Source organism: Hippopotamus amphibius, chromosome 12 (assembly GCF_030028045.1).
Source record: "Hippopotamus amphibius kiboko isolate mHipAmp2 chromosome 12, mHipAmp2.hap2, whole genome shotgun sequence".
In the NCBI taxonomy this organism is placed as follows: Eukaryota; Metazoa; Chordata; class Mammalia; order Artiodactyla; family Hippopotamidae; genus Hippopotamus; species Hippopotamus amphibius.
Window position 1 is genome coordinate 41,994,992 of NC_080197.1, and position 16,342 is coordinate 42,011,333.

Here is a 16,342-nt window from a genome sequence, read left to right on the forward strand (position 1 = left end):
ATCCTTTGACTTATTTTTATCAAATTTATATGGAGTATTCAGTGTGAATGTTCTCAGTGCTTTACAAGTATGAACTCATTAACTCTACAATAGTTCTAGGAGGTAGGCACCATTACCTTAGACCATTTTACAGATCAGAAAACTGAGGCAGTAGTAGGTTAAGAACCTTGACCTTGTGCTAGTCAAGCTTTTCTCATCTCTGCTGGGCTTCCTCCATTTGTCCTTCTACATCCTCATTCCACACTTTTCCTTGCCCTGGAAGGCTGCCCTGTGTGGACTGGATCTGAGGGCTCCCCAAGCCCTGGTTTCTGATTGGGGTGAGCTAATGGGAGGACTGGGTCAGGGACCAGAGGGAGGGAAGAGCGAAGTCAGGGTATTGTCCCCAAGGCTCCTCCCTCACTGTTACAGGTTGGCTACCTCCTTCTGGGAGCCAGGAGTGCTGTCAGGTAGCCCTCTGTACACAGTGGTTCTGGGAACCACTCCTTCCCCTGGTCCCTTCAGGCCAGTGGGTGGTGAGGACTCCCTGTGGTTGCCAGCCCCAGGGTTCTGTACAATCCCTTCCCGGTTTCCATCCACCTGCTCCTACCTTTGCCAAAAGACCCTCATCAAATGCTCCTCTGTTACCTGATTTGAGTGTGAGCCATGTCCATTCCTGCCTGGAACCTGCCTGACCCTCCATCCCTCCTCATCCCCGTGTGTCCTCGGCTGCCCATTGGGTGCTACCGGTCCCAGCCCCTGTGAAAGGGCAAGCAGCTGCCTGCCTGTCTTCCCCAAAAGCCCGTCTTGCTGCTTTACCATTATATACAAAATTTCCACATTTAGTCTTTAAATTTTTTTTTTTTTGGTTTCTGGATCAAATGCATTGTGTTTGCAGAAAGCTTCTGCTAACAGCAGTTTGGTTGTATATGAGGGAATGTGATGGAAACCCTGGGAAACAGAATTTCCAGACCAACTCCAGTTTGGCTGAGGAGGGCAGAGTGAAGAGGCGAGGAAAGGGTTTTGGGGGTGGCAAAAAGAAATGGGGCAGAAGGAGGCTTACCTTTCTGCAATATAGAGTAACATCCGGAAGCACATGGAACTATTTTTATACAGCAAGCTTTCCCCTGGCTGAGTAGATCCTTTCAATTTTGTTTGGTCCACATTTATTGTACTTGTTCTAACACTTTCTAGCTGATGAGTAGCGGGGTGTGCCAAAGGTTTACAAAAAATTCATGTGGCGGGGGGCGGAGTGGGGGAGCCATAATGCTGAGAAAGTTCCCTTTCTCTTCCGTCCTCCCCACTGTCCTTCTGCTGGAAAACTGACATCACCACTTGATTTCATTGGGGACACTCGGTGAGAGTCGGGAAAAGAGATTCCACGAGGCTCGAGGCCCTCGTGTGGACAAGTCTGCACTATGGGGCAGGGCGTGCCACCCGCGCATGCTGCGGAAGCTGTGTCGCTGGCGGGGCGGACACAGCAGGGCCGCTGGGCTCTGTCTGGTGCAGGACGCACGGGGCTGCTCTCTCTTGCTTCATGTCTATTCCCTGAGCAAGAAATATGCTGAGAGAACTGGACCCCATAAAAGGAAAACGAAACATTTAAATGGGTCCAAGGATGGCATGGCAAAGGCAAAAAGAATCTCCGAAACACTAAATCAATATTTGGATGAAAAAGAAAAAAACCTGTTCTTACCAACTTCAAACAATTTGGTGGCATTAAACTCTTCACTTCCCGCAAGTAGACTCACTTCGGTGGCAGCTGTCCTGAAGGTGTCTTCAATTCCTAAACACAGACAGGAGCTCATTTTCCCTAGTTATATGGAAAAAGTCACCCCCACCCCCGGCAAATAAAAAAACAAATACATCTGAACAAAGCCTTTTTTGTATTCATTATTACCCATGGGCAGAAACCTGCCAACAGAGGAAACAGTAAAAAGCAGGTATAGAGCATAAAATATATTAAAACCCCAGATACCATTTGCAGCATGACATCAGATCCAAATGTGCCTGAATGTGCCTAAGGAACTCATTCCTTAGGCCCAGGAATGGGATTTTGGACAGTGCGGGATGCATGTCTGTCTGGATGGCTGTCTGTCTGGAGGTGTCAGGATGGCAAACTAAACTAGAGGCTGTAGAGCGTAGTGGCTAACAACTTGTCTCGTGGTCAATATCACTCTTAAGGACTGACTCACTGGGCAAGCCCTGGAACCTCTGTGTGACTCAGTTTTCACATCCATAAATGGGAGAACCAATGACCCACCTCATAGTGTTGAATGAATTAAATGAGTTAAGTGTAAAGAAAGCACTTAGAGTACGAAGTGGTAAGTGTTGGCTGCCATTTTTCCCTTGAATATCTGTCTAGTTCATTTTGAGGATGCAGCGGTCCGTAGCTAAAGACCCGATCTCTCATTCGCTGGGACTTTCAGCATTGCTGATGATGTTTCAAAAAGAATAAGCTGGAGGAGGGATGGATTGGGAGTTTGGGATTAGTAGATGTACACTATTATATATAGAATGGGTAAACAACAAGGCCCTCGTGTAGAGCACAGGGAACTATATTCAATATCCTGTGATGAACCATAATGGAAAAGAATATGAAACAGAATATATGCATATATGTATAACTGAATCACTTTGCTGTACAGCGGAAATTAACAAAACACTGTAAATCAACTATATTTGAATGAAATAAATAAAAAAAAAAAACCCAAAATTTTCAATGTTAAAAAATGGAATAAGCTGGGCTTGTCTTTACTTACTCTGAGTAACTAAATGTAGCTTGCCTCAAACTTCCTGGCACCTCCGCTCCTCAAATGACCATCCCCACCCAGGCGTTCCTTGCAAAGATGAACCCCCTGCAAGCGGAGGCAGTCAGGAGAGGAAGGAGCAGTGGAACGTGGATTATTTGTTGGAGAATCTTGACCGTCCTGCTAGGGGTGAGTTGATTTTCTTTAAGGGGCTCTCTCTGATTTTCTGTGAGGTCCCTAGAACTTATGTGTATGGTCAGCCTAGGGGACAGACTTTTACAGTGTAATGACCGCCAGGCCAGGCAGATGGCCTGCCCCATGAGTTTTTCCAGTAGGGTTGAGAATCAGGACACCAAAAAAGGAAAGAGATCCTACAAAAGGAGATCCTTCATGTTCCAGGGAGCCCTGGAAAGCTGGGAGAGTCAAGAACAGAAAGGCAGCATGGATGGAAGGAGGTCAAGATCAGATGAGAAGAAAATGTACGAACAGGGCTGCTGGCTACGCTGCCCTCAGTGGTGAGAGGAAACGAGAAGGAAACATTCAAAATGGCAGCAGAGAAGACACCCGCTACCGAGATATCTGGGTCGACTGCTTTGGGTCTGGGGGCCTAGCTCTGGGAGAGAAAGCGACAAGCAAGCCCACCAGGCCCTGACGGTAAATGCTGTCTGTGCTTATGTGTGTCTGAGCCTGATACCCTTCCCCTTGGTGGAGGTGGAAGCGTTTAATGATTAAGAACATGGATTCTGGAACCAGACTGCCTGGATTCAGATCCCATCTGGACCACCTGCTGCCTGTGACTCTCGACAAGTTAGCATGAGTGCCCCAGTTTCCACAGCTGCCACACGAGTACCATCTTCAGTACCTAGTTCATGAGGTTCATGTGAGGATAGGTGAAATAACACATGCAAAGACCTTAGAAGTTTGCTTGATACTTAAATCCTCACAAGTCCTACTCTTCACGGACCTCATTATCCTCTTTTTTCCCTCTTCATCTTCATCTTCTTCCCCTCCTTCCCCTCCTTCTCTTCTTCATTTTCTTCCCTCCTTCCTCCTCTTCTCTCTTCTCATATTACTATTATTTATTGGTTTATTTCTACCCATCCAAATCCCATCCCACCAGACTACTAACTAAACTTCATTACGATGAGCACGGGAAAGATCAGGACACGTGTCTTGATGGTTGTTCCACTTCTGGAAATCCACATGCATAGCTGATGGGGGCCAGAACTGCCTCTTCTCACACATCAGCCCCATTTTCTGCACATGCCCTTTTGCTATCATACACACGTCCAATCTGATCTTCTCTCTCCTCAGAAACAGCTTTGCTCTTCCAATTCTGTGTTCTAAATCTCAGTCTTACTTGAGAACAGAGTTTCTAGGCACAGAAAAAGGAAGTCTGGGGTGTGGGACTCAAATGTTGTCTTTGCAATTTCTTTTGGAGGAAGCCATTTAGAATGTGTGATTTCTTGGAAGCGCCTGAGGTGGTATTTTAGGCTGGGTTTCTACCTGGCTGTGGGGAACACATGGTAGATAGAAAACCATAGACAGGTAGTTGGTAAATTTTTATGTAAAGGATCAGAAAGTAAATATTTTAGGCTTTGTGGGTCACATATGGTAATTTTTTTATTGAAGTATGGTTGATTCACAATGTGTTAGTTTCAGCTATAGAGCAAAGTGACTCAGATATATATATATATGTGTGTGTGTGTGTGTATATGTGTGTGTATATATATATAATTTTCCATTATAGATTATTACAAGATATTGAATATAATTCCCTGGGCTATACAGTAAGCCCTTGTTGTTTATCTATTTTATATATAATAGTTTGTATCTGTTAATCCTAAACTCCCAATTTATCCCTGCTCGTTGGTAACTGTAAGTTTGCTTTCTATGTCTGTGAGTCTATTTTTGTTTTGTAGATAAGTTCGTTTCTCACACAGTCTTGACTGCATGTTCCTCCTCTCTCTCTACTTCCTCTCCCTCCTCCTTCACAGCCTTGGAAATGTGTGGGCCATACAGACACGGGCTGTGGTTTGGTAACTATTGCTACAGTCACAATTATTTTTCACCCCAATAAGGTCCCTCACCAAGTTTGCAATTAGTTAAGTTTTTGAAACACTGACAATGCAGTTTAAAGCAATAATTAACCACCAAGTTGCCTCAATTTGCCCCCTCTGGAGGCTTCAGCAACTCTCAGGCTAACACATGGTTTTTCTGTAGACGCCCATTAAGCCTCTGGTCCGGGCTTCCTTATTAGACCATGAATGCTGGTCTTCATGTGTCTCTTTAAGGTATAACCAATCCCACATCAAAGGCCCAAATTAACCAGAGTCCCTCCTTTAAATTAAGTACATGGTGGCATTATTTTCTAGGTCACAGTTACTGCAGTTGTGTATAAGGCGCAGAAAATTTATCCTTTCACCCACTAAGCTCATTACTCGTCTCTTGTCCCAGTCTGCTCAGAATTCTTATCAGGAAAATGGTTGTCCTGTAAAAAGTCAGTTTCTATGAGTTTTTAAATATAAACTAAAAGCTTCCCCAGATTCACAGATATAGAGAACAAGCTAGTGGTTACCAGTGTGGGGGCGGGGAGGGGCAACAGAGGGGTGGGTGTGGGTGGGAGGTACAACCTATTGGGTATAAGATAGGCTACAGGGATGTATTATACAACATGGAATATAGCCAGTACTTTTTAATAACTATAAATGGAGTGTAACCCTTAAAAATTGTATAGAAAGATATAAAATTAAAAAAAAGCTTCTCCTTGAACGTGGAGCCACACCCCTGCATAAACCCACCTGGGCAGTTTGGACGGTCACACGTCCTAGATTCGGTTGCAGTGCATGCGTAACCGCAAGACCTGGTCCGTTTCTGGTTGCCGTTCCCACAGGTGACGCTGCAAACAGACCAGAGACTCCAGTCGCCCTCACCATCTGTGGAATCTGGAAGGGAGCCAGGGAGATGGTCACCAGCCTCAGCCTGAGTCCCCAAATCCACCCTCCCCCCACTCCCATCAAGCTGCCAGCCAACTGTCCACTTCCAACGTTCCCACTGTTAGAGGGGGCTGGATGCCAGCTGGAGTCAAAAGGCTATAGCTCCAGGGTTCATTTTAGGGATTAGCTTCGTGATGGCAGGGAATGTGTCTGAGGTTTTGGGCACATAGCCAGGGCCTGCTCTTTAGAAGGTGCCCAGTAAGTGCTTCTTGAGATTGCACACATTCACAGAGCATGGGGCCATAGAATAACGTGGTAGGGATTTTCCAAAACGACTACCATCAGTTCCTTCAAGTGCAAAGAGAGGAGTCACAGGAAGGGCCCCCAAGGGAATGAAGCCTTCTTGGACCTTCCAGGCACTTCTCAGTGGACTGCTGAATGCAGCTGGTGCCACTGGCAGTAGAGGAGCTGCCCAGTGGTGCCCCACCTGAACTTCCGAGCCAGAGAATCATGAGAAGTAATATACTGCTGATGTTTTAGTCACCAAGTTTTGGAATGGTTTGTTACACAGCAGTAGATAACTGATACATAATGTAAAGCTAGAAATGGTCCTTGAGCTCATCACTCAACATCCATTCAACAAATACTTACTGAGCCCCTATTAAGTGCCAGGCACAAATCTAAGCATGTGAGATATATAGTTAAATAAAGCTTTCAAAGATCTCTGCCCTGTGGTACTAATATTTTAGTGAGAAGAGTCCGACAACAATCAATAAACACAAAAAATGAGTAAATTATACAGTATATCAGAAATCCATGAGTGGTATGGAAAAAGGAGAAGTGGACCAGTCTAGGGGAGCCTGGGAGTGTAGAGCTGTGAGAGAGGTTGGTATGTTATCTAGGCTAACTTCCTTTTTTTTTTAAGATTTTTTTTTGATGTGCGCCATTTTTAAAGTCTTTTATTGAATTTGTTACAGTATTGTTTCTGTTTTATGTTTTGGTTTTTTGGCCCCAAGGCATGTAGGATCTTAGCTCCCCGACCAGGGATCGAACCCATACCCCCTGCATTGGAAGGCAAGGTCTCAACAACTGGACTGCCAGGGAAGTCCCTAACTTCCTCTTTTTAAAAGTAAGGAAACTAAGTCTTGGAGTGCTTGGCTGACCCATTCAAGGTCACAAGGGTAAGAGGAAGGAAAGCATGGGCCCAGTGCTAAGTCCTTGATCTCTAAAACTGGACTCTTTCTGCAGCATCTCCCCTCTGAACTACTTTTTCCTGCTTCATCCAAATCTTCCTCCAGCTTTGGGGCCTCTGCTGGGGCCGAGCACGGAGCCCCAACTGTGTGCCTTGCAGAGAAGAGGTCTGCTCTGCTCGGAACAGGTCTCGGTGATTGTTATTACATTGGCCTGGCAAGAATGCAGTCGGCACGTGTTTCTACCTGAACTGCGGGCCCCGTGCCAGGCTCCCAGGCCATTGTTTACAGGGTGCCCACTTTGAACGCTGTTCAGGCAAACCCACGGCTGCCGAGTCTCAGCCCATCACGCGGAATCAGTGGGGGGATCCCTGGTCCTCTTCCCTTCCCCAGAGCCAAGAGTCTGCTCACACCTCCCCTACCCCCAGGGGCCCCATCCATTTCTCCCCACTTCCCAAAAGGGATTTTTCCAAACTTTGATTTCCTTCTGAGACACGGTTTTCCAATCACACAGCCAAGCAGATGTTTGAAACTACTGCCTCGTGTGAGGGGGGTGGGCCTGCTTCCCCCCCATCAGCTGCTTCCATCTCTTCCACCTGGGCATCAACTCAGTGGAACTGGAGAGACCGCTGAGGAAGGGGCCTTGGCTGCTCCCTCCTGGACCTCTCGGTAAAGTCCCCGAGAACACAAGGGATGTGCCTAGAACAACACGTGCACGTGAACACACTCAGCACCTCCCGTGTGAACCACCTGGGCCAGGTTTTGTTCAAGGGAACAACCGCCACAAGGAAAATCACCAGTAAAGGTGATATTGTCTTTAGACTCATAAGAAGGGGGCAGTGGCTCAGTTGGAAAAAATGGATGAAGTCACACAGGTAGAGCCCGTGTCACCTGCGGGGTGGGTACCGGCCTAAGACACGATCCAGTGATGCCAAGAGGTGTCCCGCTTGGCTCAGCAGAAGCAATGGGGCTTCAACCAGAAATCCCTTGCAACCTCCCCTTCCCATTACAGTAATATGGAGAGCTAATTTTGGGAAATATCCTCCCCAAACTGTGAGATTTTAGCATTAAACACACCATTTTGGAATCTCTGCTGGAGGTAATTTCTTGTTTTGGTTTCTTGGATCTAAATTATTGAACGCTAATACTGTGTCAGATTATGTAGAAAATGACTTCTGTAATTCTCCCTGTATCCACCCCTTTGGTTACTACCCTTTCACACCGACCCCAGCCCAGGGCCACTTGACTTGCTCTGGCCAATGGGAAAATAGCAAATATGTTGCAAACAGAGGCTAGGAAAGTGCTTGTGCCTTAGGGCTTGTCTTCTCGCTATAGGGAACTCTTCCACCACCACGTGAAGAGCACAGGCTAGCATCCTGGAGGGCAAGGGACAGGAGGGAGAGAGGCCCAGGCATCCCAGCACACCCAGCTGTCCAGCTGGGACCCCATCATTGTGAGTGAAGTTAGACCATGCAGCCCCAGTCAAGCCAGCCCAGAGCAGAGTAACAGTCCAGACAGCCTGCAGACTCTCTCGAGAGAAGACATTTGTTCTTTTAAGCCACTAAGTTTTAGGGGGAGTTGCTAAAGCAGCAAAAGCTATTGTCACAAATATACCATAGCAACCCTCCCTATACGATGCTGTCTGGATGGCTTGCAGACTCTGGAGCCGTGAAGGATTTGTTACTTCACTAAGTGGCTGTCTCCATGTCTTTATTTTAAATGCTCACAAAGCCATTTATTTGCAAGCATTTTAATACCGGTCCCCCAAAGTCAGACACAGAACACATATACAACCATGTGGCCGATCGTTTCTATTGAGCTGGCAACGAAGTGAAACAACCTCTTAGGGAAAAGTGGGCACATCAGGTCAGCCACTCCCCAGCTGAGCGCCCCAGCCCAGCCTCTCCTCGTGGGGATTTCTATTTGTTTAACGTGTTTGCAGGACAGAATTTCTGACTGGGGGACAAAGCTTTGAGGGCAATATTCCTTTCTGCTATAATAAAACAAGCCTGTTCTCATTGGCTCACCTACCAGGGCATCGCTCAGAGCAGAAGATGAACTTGAGCAGCAGGAATTACAAAGATGACACCAAAGACAGTAGGAAACAGTCCCTGCGAATGTTTACGTAGTGCTTTGACAGCCTCATCCGTGACATCAAAGTGCTTGCTGATGGCAGAGAACAACGCACAGTGCAATGGGCTGATAGCTGGGCTATAGGGACGTCATTTGAAGTTTTCAAGTGGTCATTATATACTTTCAGGGCGCTAGAGTTCCTGGGCTAGTTATAGTGTTTGGGCAGCTGAAGTGGCTTGGGTCTTAGCTCGGCCCCTGGAAAGCCTCCACCCAAATCCCAGGTGATACTGGCTGCCAGTAATTGGAGGCCTGTCTTAACCAGCTGCTCTGTCTACCCACCCTGATTGAAATCCTGTGATAATCCTGCAAGGTAGGTAGAAACACTCTCCTTTTATGGATAAGGAAACGGAGCCTCAGAGAGGTTAAGGTACTTGCCTAGGGTCACACAGCTCAAACCTGGCAGAACTGGGAGTAGATCTGAGATCTGCCTGCTCCAGTCATATCCTGTTTTATATCCTGGTATTCCAGCAGCTTTGAGTCTGGCCCAAGCATCCCTTCCTTAGGATACCCACTACGTGGCCATAATTCAACATTACAAAGAAAAACCCTTGCAAAAATCACTGTGGAAACTATTAAAATAGGACCACAACCCTTCAGAGCATTGCAAAGAACTGAGTCCCGGCCCAGGTTTCACTAAGCTGTGCCCATCTGATTTCATTATGCAGGTTATTCAGAACTATTTTGAGAATGGTATACTATTATTTGACAGAAAAATATTTATTTGGACTCTTTCTTTGCCCTGGATGATACCTTAAGCATTTCAAATACATATGTTCCAATGTGTGACTCATGGTCACATTATATGCTTCTATAACCACGAATTAGGTCTAACTATCTTCTGTTGTGTATTTTATAATTTATTCTAAGGATGCTGTTACATGGTACTTATTTCACGTAGGATTTTTGGAAATACCCTTTGGCCACAGATATTTAAATGTGTATTAAAAACCCTTGTATAAAAAACCTTCAAACATTTGAGATCAACATCCTCCACTAAGCCTCATTCCTGTGGCAACTGTAGGTGGTCTCAGGTGAGGCAATAAGTCCTCAGGTCCAGGGACTCACACTGCTTTTCCACTGCATGGACCTCACCTTCCTAGGCTGTATATTCTCTCCTTGTATCCTCTACAGCACCCGACACAAGGATAAATACTTAGAAACTGCTCTATACTTTCTTGCTGATGGAAATAAAAGAGGACTTAGCTCATCTGATGCTGTAAAGAATTCTGGAAATCGCGTGTTCCCTGTGAGACAGACTGAGAAGTAATCATTTATCCACATTGCAAACGCTACTGAGCTACCGTAGCTCTCTTTCTGCTCCTCTAGTATTTGATGTGTGTCTCTATTGTGGCACACTTTTCCTCTATCAGTTAATTTTCCTCCTTTTGTCCTAAGATAGGTGAGGTGCTCTTTAGGGAAGGACTGTATCTTAATCATTTCTGGATTCTCAGCACCTAGCATAGCGATGGGCTTAAGACATGTTTGATGTGAACTGAACAACTAAATGATGTGGCTGGGAGAAAAATGGTCTTACTCTTTTGGAAGTTGCCTAGGATCATCTATTAGCAGGTGGAAATGACTCTCCAATACATAATGGGTCTTTCTGCTGAAAAATGGGGGTAAGGGTGAGAATGCAAATGATGCTAGACAAGTCATCCTCATGGAGTGTTTGCTTAAGTCTGCTAAGGCGGAACCACAAGAACATTGCAATGGTGACACATTGGTAAGATATCAAATACTCTTACAACACAAGGCACGTTGCCTGATTCCTCATGAAGCCTGACCAGAGGCTTTCTGAATCTGTTTCCTCTTCATCTAGGACACACAGAAAACATCTCCCAGCCTCCCTTGCAAATACGTGGGGCCATATGACGAGATCTTGCCTACAGCATTTGAGCAGATGTGACGTGTGTCATCTCCAGGCTGAGGGGTTAAGAGGGTGTGTGTGCCTTTTCCAGGCTCCGTCTCTCTACCTGTCTGCCAGTCAGATGCAGAGCCTCCAGTGGATAATTCGCAGGCCCTCACTGTTGGTGGAGCTTCAAGATGGAAGGAACCTGGGTTGCAGGATGACTGAGTGGAGCTGAGCTCCCCCCTCACCGCCCCCGACCCTGTCTCCCATCCCAGCTTAAGTGAGAAATGAACTTTCATTATTTTAAGTCCTTGAACTTAGAAATTCTTTGTTATCTCACCCAGCTGACTCTAAACACACGGGATACTATAAGTCCCAAATTGGGGTCTTGAAATTTATTGGTGGGGAGGCCTCCCTTGACAACTCATGACGTACACGTCCGTGAAGGTTTCCCAGGGCTACTCCACCACCCACGATACACACAACACAGTTGCCTGGTCAAAGGAGACAGCTGGGCACATCTCTTTTACTAAACTGATTTTTACTATGAATTTTTACAGTCAAATATATGAGGACGTTAAATCGGTGATATTGACATTTTGGAGAAAAAGAAAAGAAAATTTGGGGGAAAAATAAGGCAGAACCTCAGAGACCCCTAACAAAAAAAAAAATTCTCTCCTAGGAAAATTGCTATAATTTTAAAATTATAGTCTTTCCAGAAAAATGTGGCTTTGGGGCCCTCTCGGGGCTTCTGTGGACACAGTGGACAGAGTCTGTACGAGGTCCGCCTCATTGAAGACCCAAAGCCACATGCTGTAAACTGGGTTTTGTTTGGCTCCGCATCCACGCGGCCTCATCGTCCTCATTTATTCTCCCCACCAATTTTATATCACTGGGTGGTAAACTCACCATATTCTGGCTGCTCTTTGGTTTCAAAAGTCCGGTGGCCTGGGGCTGGACGGTCCCACCCCCCGGGGGGGTTGAGGAAGTTGCTGTTGTCAGAGGTACTGTCGTACTTGTAGTCCCAGTCCCCGCCGTTGGCCCTCGCCAAGGACAAGGACCTCTGCCACCAGGCCCGCCAGTCGGGGGCTGGGACTGCCCAGCTGGGCTTCTTCTCCGGGGGATGATCTTTATCTGCTTCCGAGTCAGGGCCGTCCACCACCTCTATGGTGACCTGAAGAATTCAGAACAGGCCAGGGTCAACGAGGAGTCAACAGCCTCCAGGCCGGGTGACCCTTGGAAGACAGCCTGAGAGAACGGAGGGAGACGTGCACCACTCACGAGGGAAAGCCGAGGCTGCGCCGCGACGCAGAGTGGAAGACCTCCAGGGACGCCCAAGGGAACGGATGCACACGGGCCTCGGGCTGGGAGGAAGCAATGAGTCACCAGGGTCCCTGATTTACCAATGACTACATTGCTGGGAAGACTTTAATTCGAGGAGTAAACAAGTACTGTGTATGTTCTTGAAGTGGCACAAGAATAATGATAGTAAAACTAAACACTTACTGAATATTGACTCTGTACCAGGGACTGTGTTAAAGTCTCTACGTCTATTAATTTATTGAATCCTCAAAACAGCCTTATAAGTTTGGTTCTATTGATGGGCCCTTGTCGTTGTTGGCCTGCAAAGAGGGCCCTGGCAATTGCTCCCATTCTGGTAAGTGGGTGCCACCCCTCCCGTCAAGAGGTGGATTTATTTCCTCTCCCTTTCAGACTGGGCTGGCCTTGTGACTCACTTCATCCAGGAGAATGTGTTAGGTGAGCCAATGTGACAAGGGTTTGACGTTTCCATTTTCATTCTCTTGGAATGTTCCTACCATCGTGTGCGGAAGCCCAGCCTACGTTACTGCGCACAGAGCCACCACGTGAAGAGAAGAACAAAGGGTCCTCAGTCACTGGCCAGCCCTGAGGCGCCATTCGTGTGTGGGGCCACTTTGGGTCCTCCAGCCCAGTTGGGTCACCCCAGCTGATACCATGTGGGGCAGAGGTGAGCTCTCCCAGCGGAGCCCTGCTCAAATTCCTGACACACAGGACCGTGAGGAATCCGGTGGCTGTTGCTTCAAGCTATTAAGTTTTGGGGTGCTTGCTAGATAGCTTCTTCTAGACAGGGAAACTGGCACACAGAGAAGTTAACAACGTGCCTATGTTCACACGGCTAGTAACTGGCAGCCATGGGTAGTCTAGCTCCAGAGCCCATGCTCTTCCAGACTTTGCCATACTGCCTCTCAAAAAGTCAGTCACCGAGGTACCATCCCCTCCTGTGAGCAAGTGAGCAAGAAGGCCACCGATGCTGGGGGGGGCTGGATGTCACAGGTCGGGTAGAGATGTGAGCACAAGGTCCTCAAGATCCAGGCTGTCACAGCTGTGAGTTTCACTCATCCCCTGGTCTAGACCCAGCGCACACTCCTTAACCAACCCTCAGGGTCAGAGCACAGAGTCCCAGAGTCAAGGTCAGGACTTGCCCTTGGATTCATGGAGCCTGGTTTGGAAGTCACGGGGCTTAAAGAATGCAGCTTCTTGGTTCCGAGAGACAATCAACATAGAGAAACTTGTTTAAAAAACATAATAAAAGACTCCTTTGGTTCCTTTGGCTATCACATCGCTCTTGCAACACCCCCTGGATGAGTTATGTGCAAATGAATCAGAAACATGCGCTCCAAGTAATCAGCGCAAGATGTACCGGGCAGATGCTTTTCCCGTTTTGCCCTAACCCGACATCTGAGAGCCTTGCTGACATACTTGGCCAAATTGCACCAGGTCGTGCCAATCCCTGGGACAAACAGACCCTTCCTTTTGTCTTAGAAACAGGAAGGTTTGAAACCTACTCGCTTTGACATTCAAAGGAAGTTGCCCAGCTCATGGTGGGCCTTGGCTGTGGCCTTGTGTGGTCCAGACACAAGGTCAAGGGCATGGCCTTCCATCCCAGAGTACACTAGGACTAGGGCAGGCCAACTTCATCTCTTCCTCTGGTGTGGGATGCCTAGAAGAGCACTGTTGGCTTGCCTCCATGCCACCACCATTACCCCCGTCCTGCAAGCATCCCGTGCATATTTATAAATAATTACGGAACGTTTAGTAACCCCCGAAAAGGGAAAAAGAGAAGAGAAGAATGACATCATTTGTCTTGTATCATTGCCGATTGCTGGAGGGATGGTTGTTGGAAAGGGACAGGGACCTGGACCCACACGCATCTCTGTAAGGACAATGTGGAAGGAACACACAGCTGGGTGGCGCGGACCCGAGCTGGGCAGTGACGCGGTGATGCCGAGCCTTTGAAGACATAGCCTTTCTCCTCCACGGTCCTGGCCCCCTGTGCCTGCAGACAGAACAACTGAGCCGCAACAATCGTCTGCGAGGCTATTAAGGGTCTTGGAGGGGAGAAGCTGCCCAGAGTCAGGCAAGCCTGCAATTATGGTAATGAAATCAGTCTCTGGGTAGGAGATAAGGGGGAACAGTCCGGACAGTCTTGATATTCATTCCATTTGTATCCAGACTGGAGTCAGGGATTGCCTAAACAAAACGTGCCCTGCAATTTCTCCAAGCCGGGAATCAAAACAATTTCATGTTTTAAGCTATTACCGTCAATAAGATTTTTTTTTCCCCCAAACTGCCGCTCAGATCCAAACAAAATAGATTTGTTGCCTGGCCGGGCAATGAGTAGCAAAATACAAATTTACTCCAAAAACTATATCGATGACTAAATCTCATCAGCTTAGAGGTTTCTTTTTCCCCTTTCATTTCTAGCCACTGCTCCAACTGAATTAAAACAAACACAACAAAACACACACAAAACAAAAACCACACAAACTCTAGGACCCACCCTTCCCTACAGTAAAGAACATGGAAACCTCATACTGATATCAAAAGAAGAAATCTAATCTTGAGCCTGAAATTTCATAGGCATCCAATTAAAAACACAATGAACATGATCATGACTTCTCAAATGGTGGGGATTAGCTTTTTGTTTCCTGTTGCTCTTATTCTATTTACATGTTCAAGACACTGTTCATAAAAATGTCTTGGACAATAATAGGTGTGATGAGCTGAAGGTATGGGAGAGAGCACAGCAGATTTCCAAGCTGATAGATCTAGATCAAACCATCGTTTTGCATCCTTAATACACAGAATTGAAGCATCTTTAGTGTACTGGTTTCTTCTGGACTTTTCCACACTACCAAGACAGTAAAAGAAAGAGAACTTATCCAAAAGGCCCAAGTCCAACTTCTGGCAGAATCTTGTCAGGTCCAAGAAAGAGAGCCTAGAATAGGTGCCAATTTGGAGAATTCCGTCCAAAATTAGGAAAGGGGGATAAAATCCTTTGCAATATTACCAGTTTCTTTCTTCCTCTTGAGAGTTTAAACATTTCTTAGAAACAAACTCTTTACTCTTGCAGTGAAAAGCACTTTCCACTGGGAAACTAACACAGTTCTTAGTCTAATTGATAATAAACTAATGATGCTGAGAGTATAGAAGTCTTGACTGTCTGAACTCAGGAGAACCTTCTAGAAGCTTTAACTCATTGGTCCTCTAAGCCTTCCGAGCTATGGCAACGAGGCAGATTTGGGTTCCTACTTATTTCCCAGAGAGGAAAATGTGCCCTAGGAGGTGAAATGATTCCTCAAAAGCACAGAGCATCCAGGGGCAGGAAGACAGTCTCCAGCAAAGGGTTAGGCTCCCAATTATGTACCCCTTCTTCCTTGACAATTGCCAAAGAAAGAACACAAAGGACATATAATCCTTCTCTCTCAGACCCACTGATGCTCTAAAAACAACTCTGGCACCTCCAGTAAGTGTGGTTAATGCTTTGAGACTTGCAACGTGCTTGTTCAAATATCACTGCTTGTTCTATACAAGTTAAACCCACATTTCAGGCATAGAAACTGGCCTGGAGAATTTACATTCCTGAAATGAACAGCAAGGAAGGTGGAGAGCTGGACTCAAAACTAGGTCTCCTGATTCTTAATTATTTTATACACTGTTCCTCTGTCATCTTCATCCGCACTGTCATCACCAACCAGCATCCACCAGTTTGGGGGCGCTTCCCACATCCCTGTCTCTGTGCTGAGTGCTTCACGCGGATGATCTAATTTAATCCTCGCAACAACCCTACTACGACGGAGTATTGTACTCAGAGGTACTACTCACAGGTCGTGTTATCATTCCCATTGTATAGACAAGGAAACTGAGGCATAGAGAGGCCAGGTAACCTGCATGCAGCCATAGAGGCCAAGCCTGGTCGACGAAACGGTGGTGCCAGAGCCCCAGGGCAGGTCAGTGGACTCCAGCTCACGATGGGGACAGCAGGACCCCATGAGAATCTGAGTGACATTGGCATGTCCCAAGGAGTGTGCGGGTCCATCTCTTGGGCAGAGAGATTTCTTGGTTCTTACTCGGTTACTTGGTTCTTACCAGGCCTGCCATCCCAAAAGGATTATAGGAAAAAAAGGAGGAGGGGAAATCAGAAGTAGAAGCACGTACAACACCTGCAGCCCTGGTCAACTCACCTGA

At 46.7% G+C, this 16,342-nt stretch overlaps 1 protein-coding gene across 4 annotated transcripts in view; it reads right to left on the reverse strand.

Moving 5' to 3' along the window:
• ISM1 (isthmin 1) overlaps nucleotides 1-16,342 on the reverse strand; it is an 80,039-nt gene that overhangs the window by 9,559 nt on the left and 54,138 nt on the right. For all 4 annotated transcript variants that reach the window (XM_057702046.1, XM_057702043.1, XM_057702045.1 and 1 more), the window contains 3 exons: nucleotides 11,744-12,008; nucleotides 5,528-5,671; nucleotides 1,673-1,762 (listed from right to left, as the gene is read on the reverse strand). In XM_057702046.1, coding sequence (XP_057558029.1) covers nucleotides 1,673-1,762; nucleotides 5,528-5,671; nucleotides 11,744-12,008 — 499 coding nt within the window. The remainder of the gene's footprint in view (nucleotides 1-1,672; nucleotides 1,763-5,527; nucleotides 5,672-11,743; nucleotides 12,009-16,342) is intronic.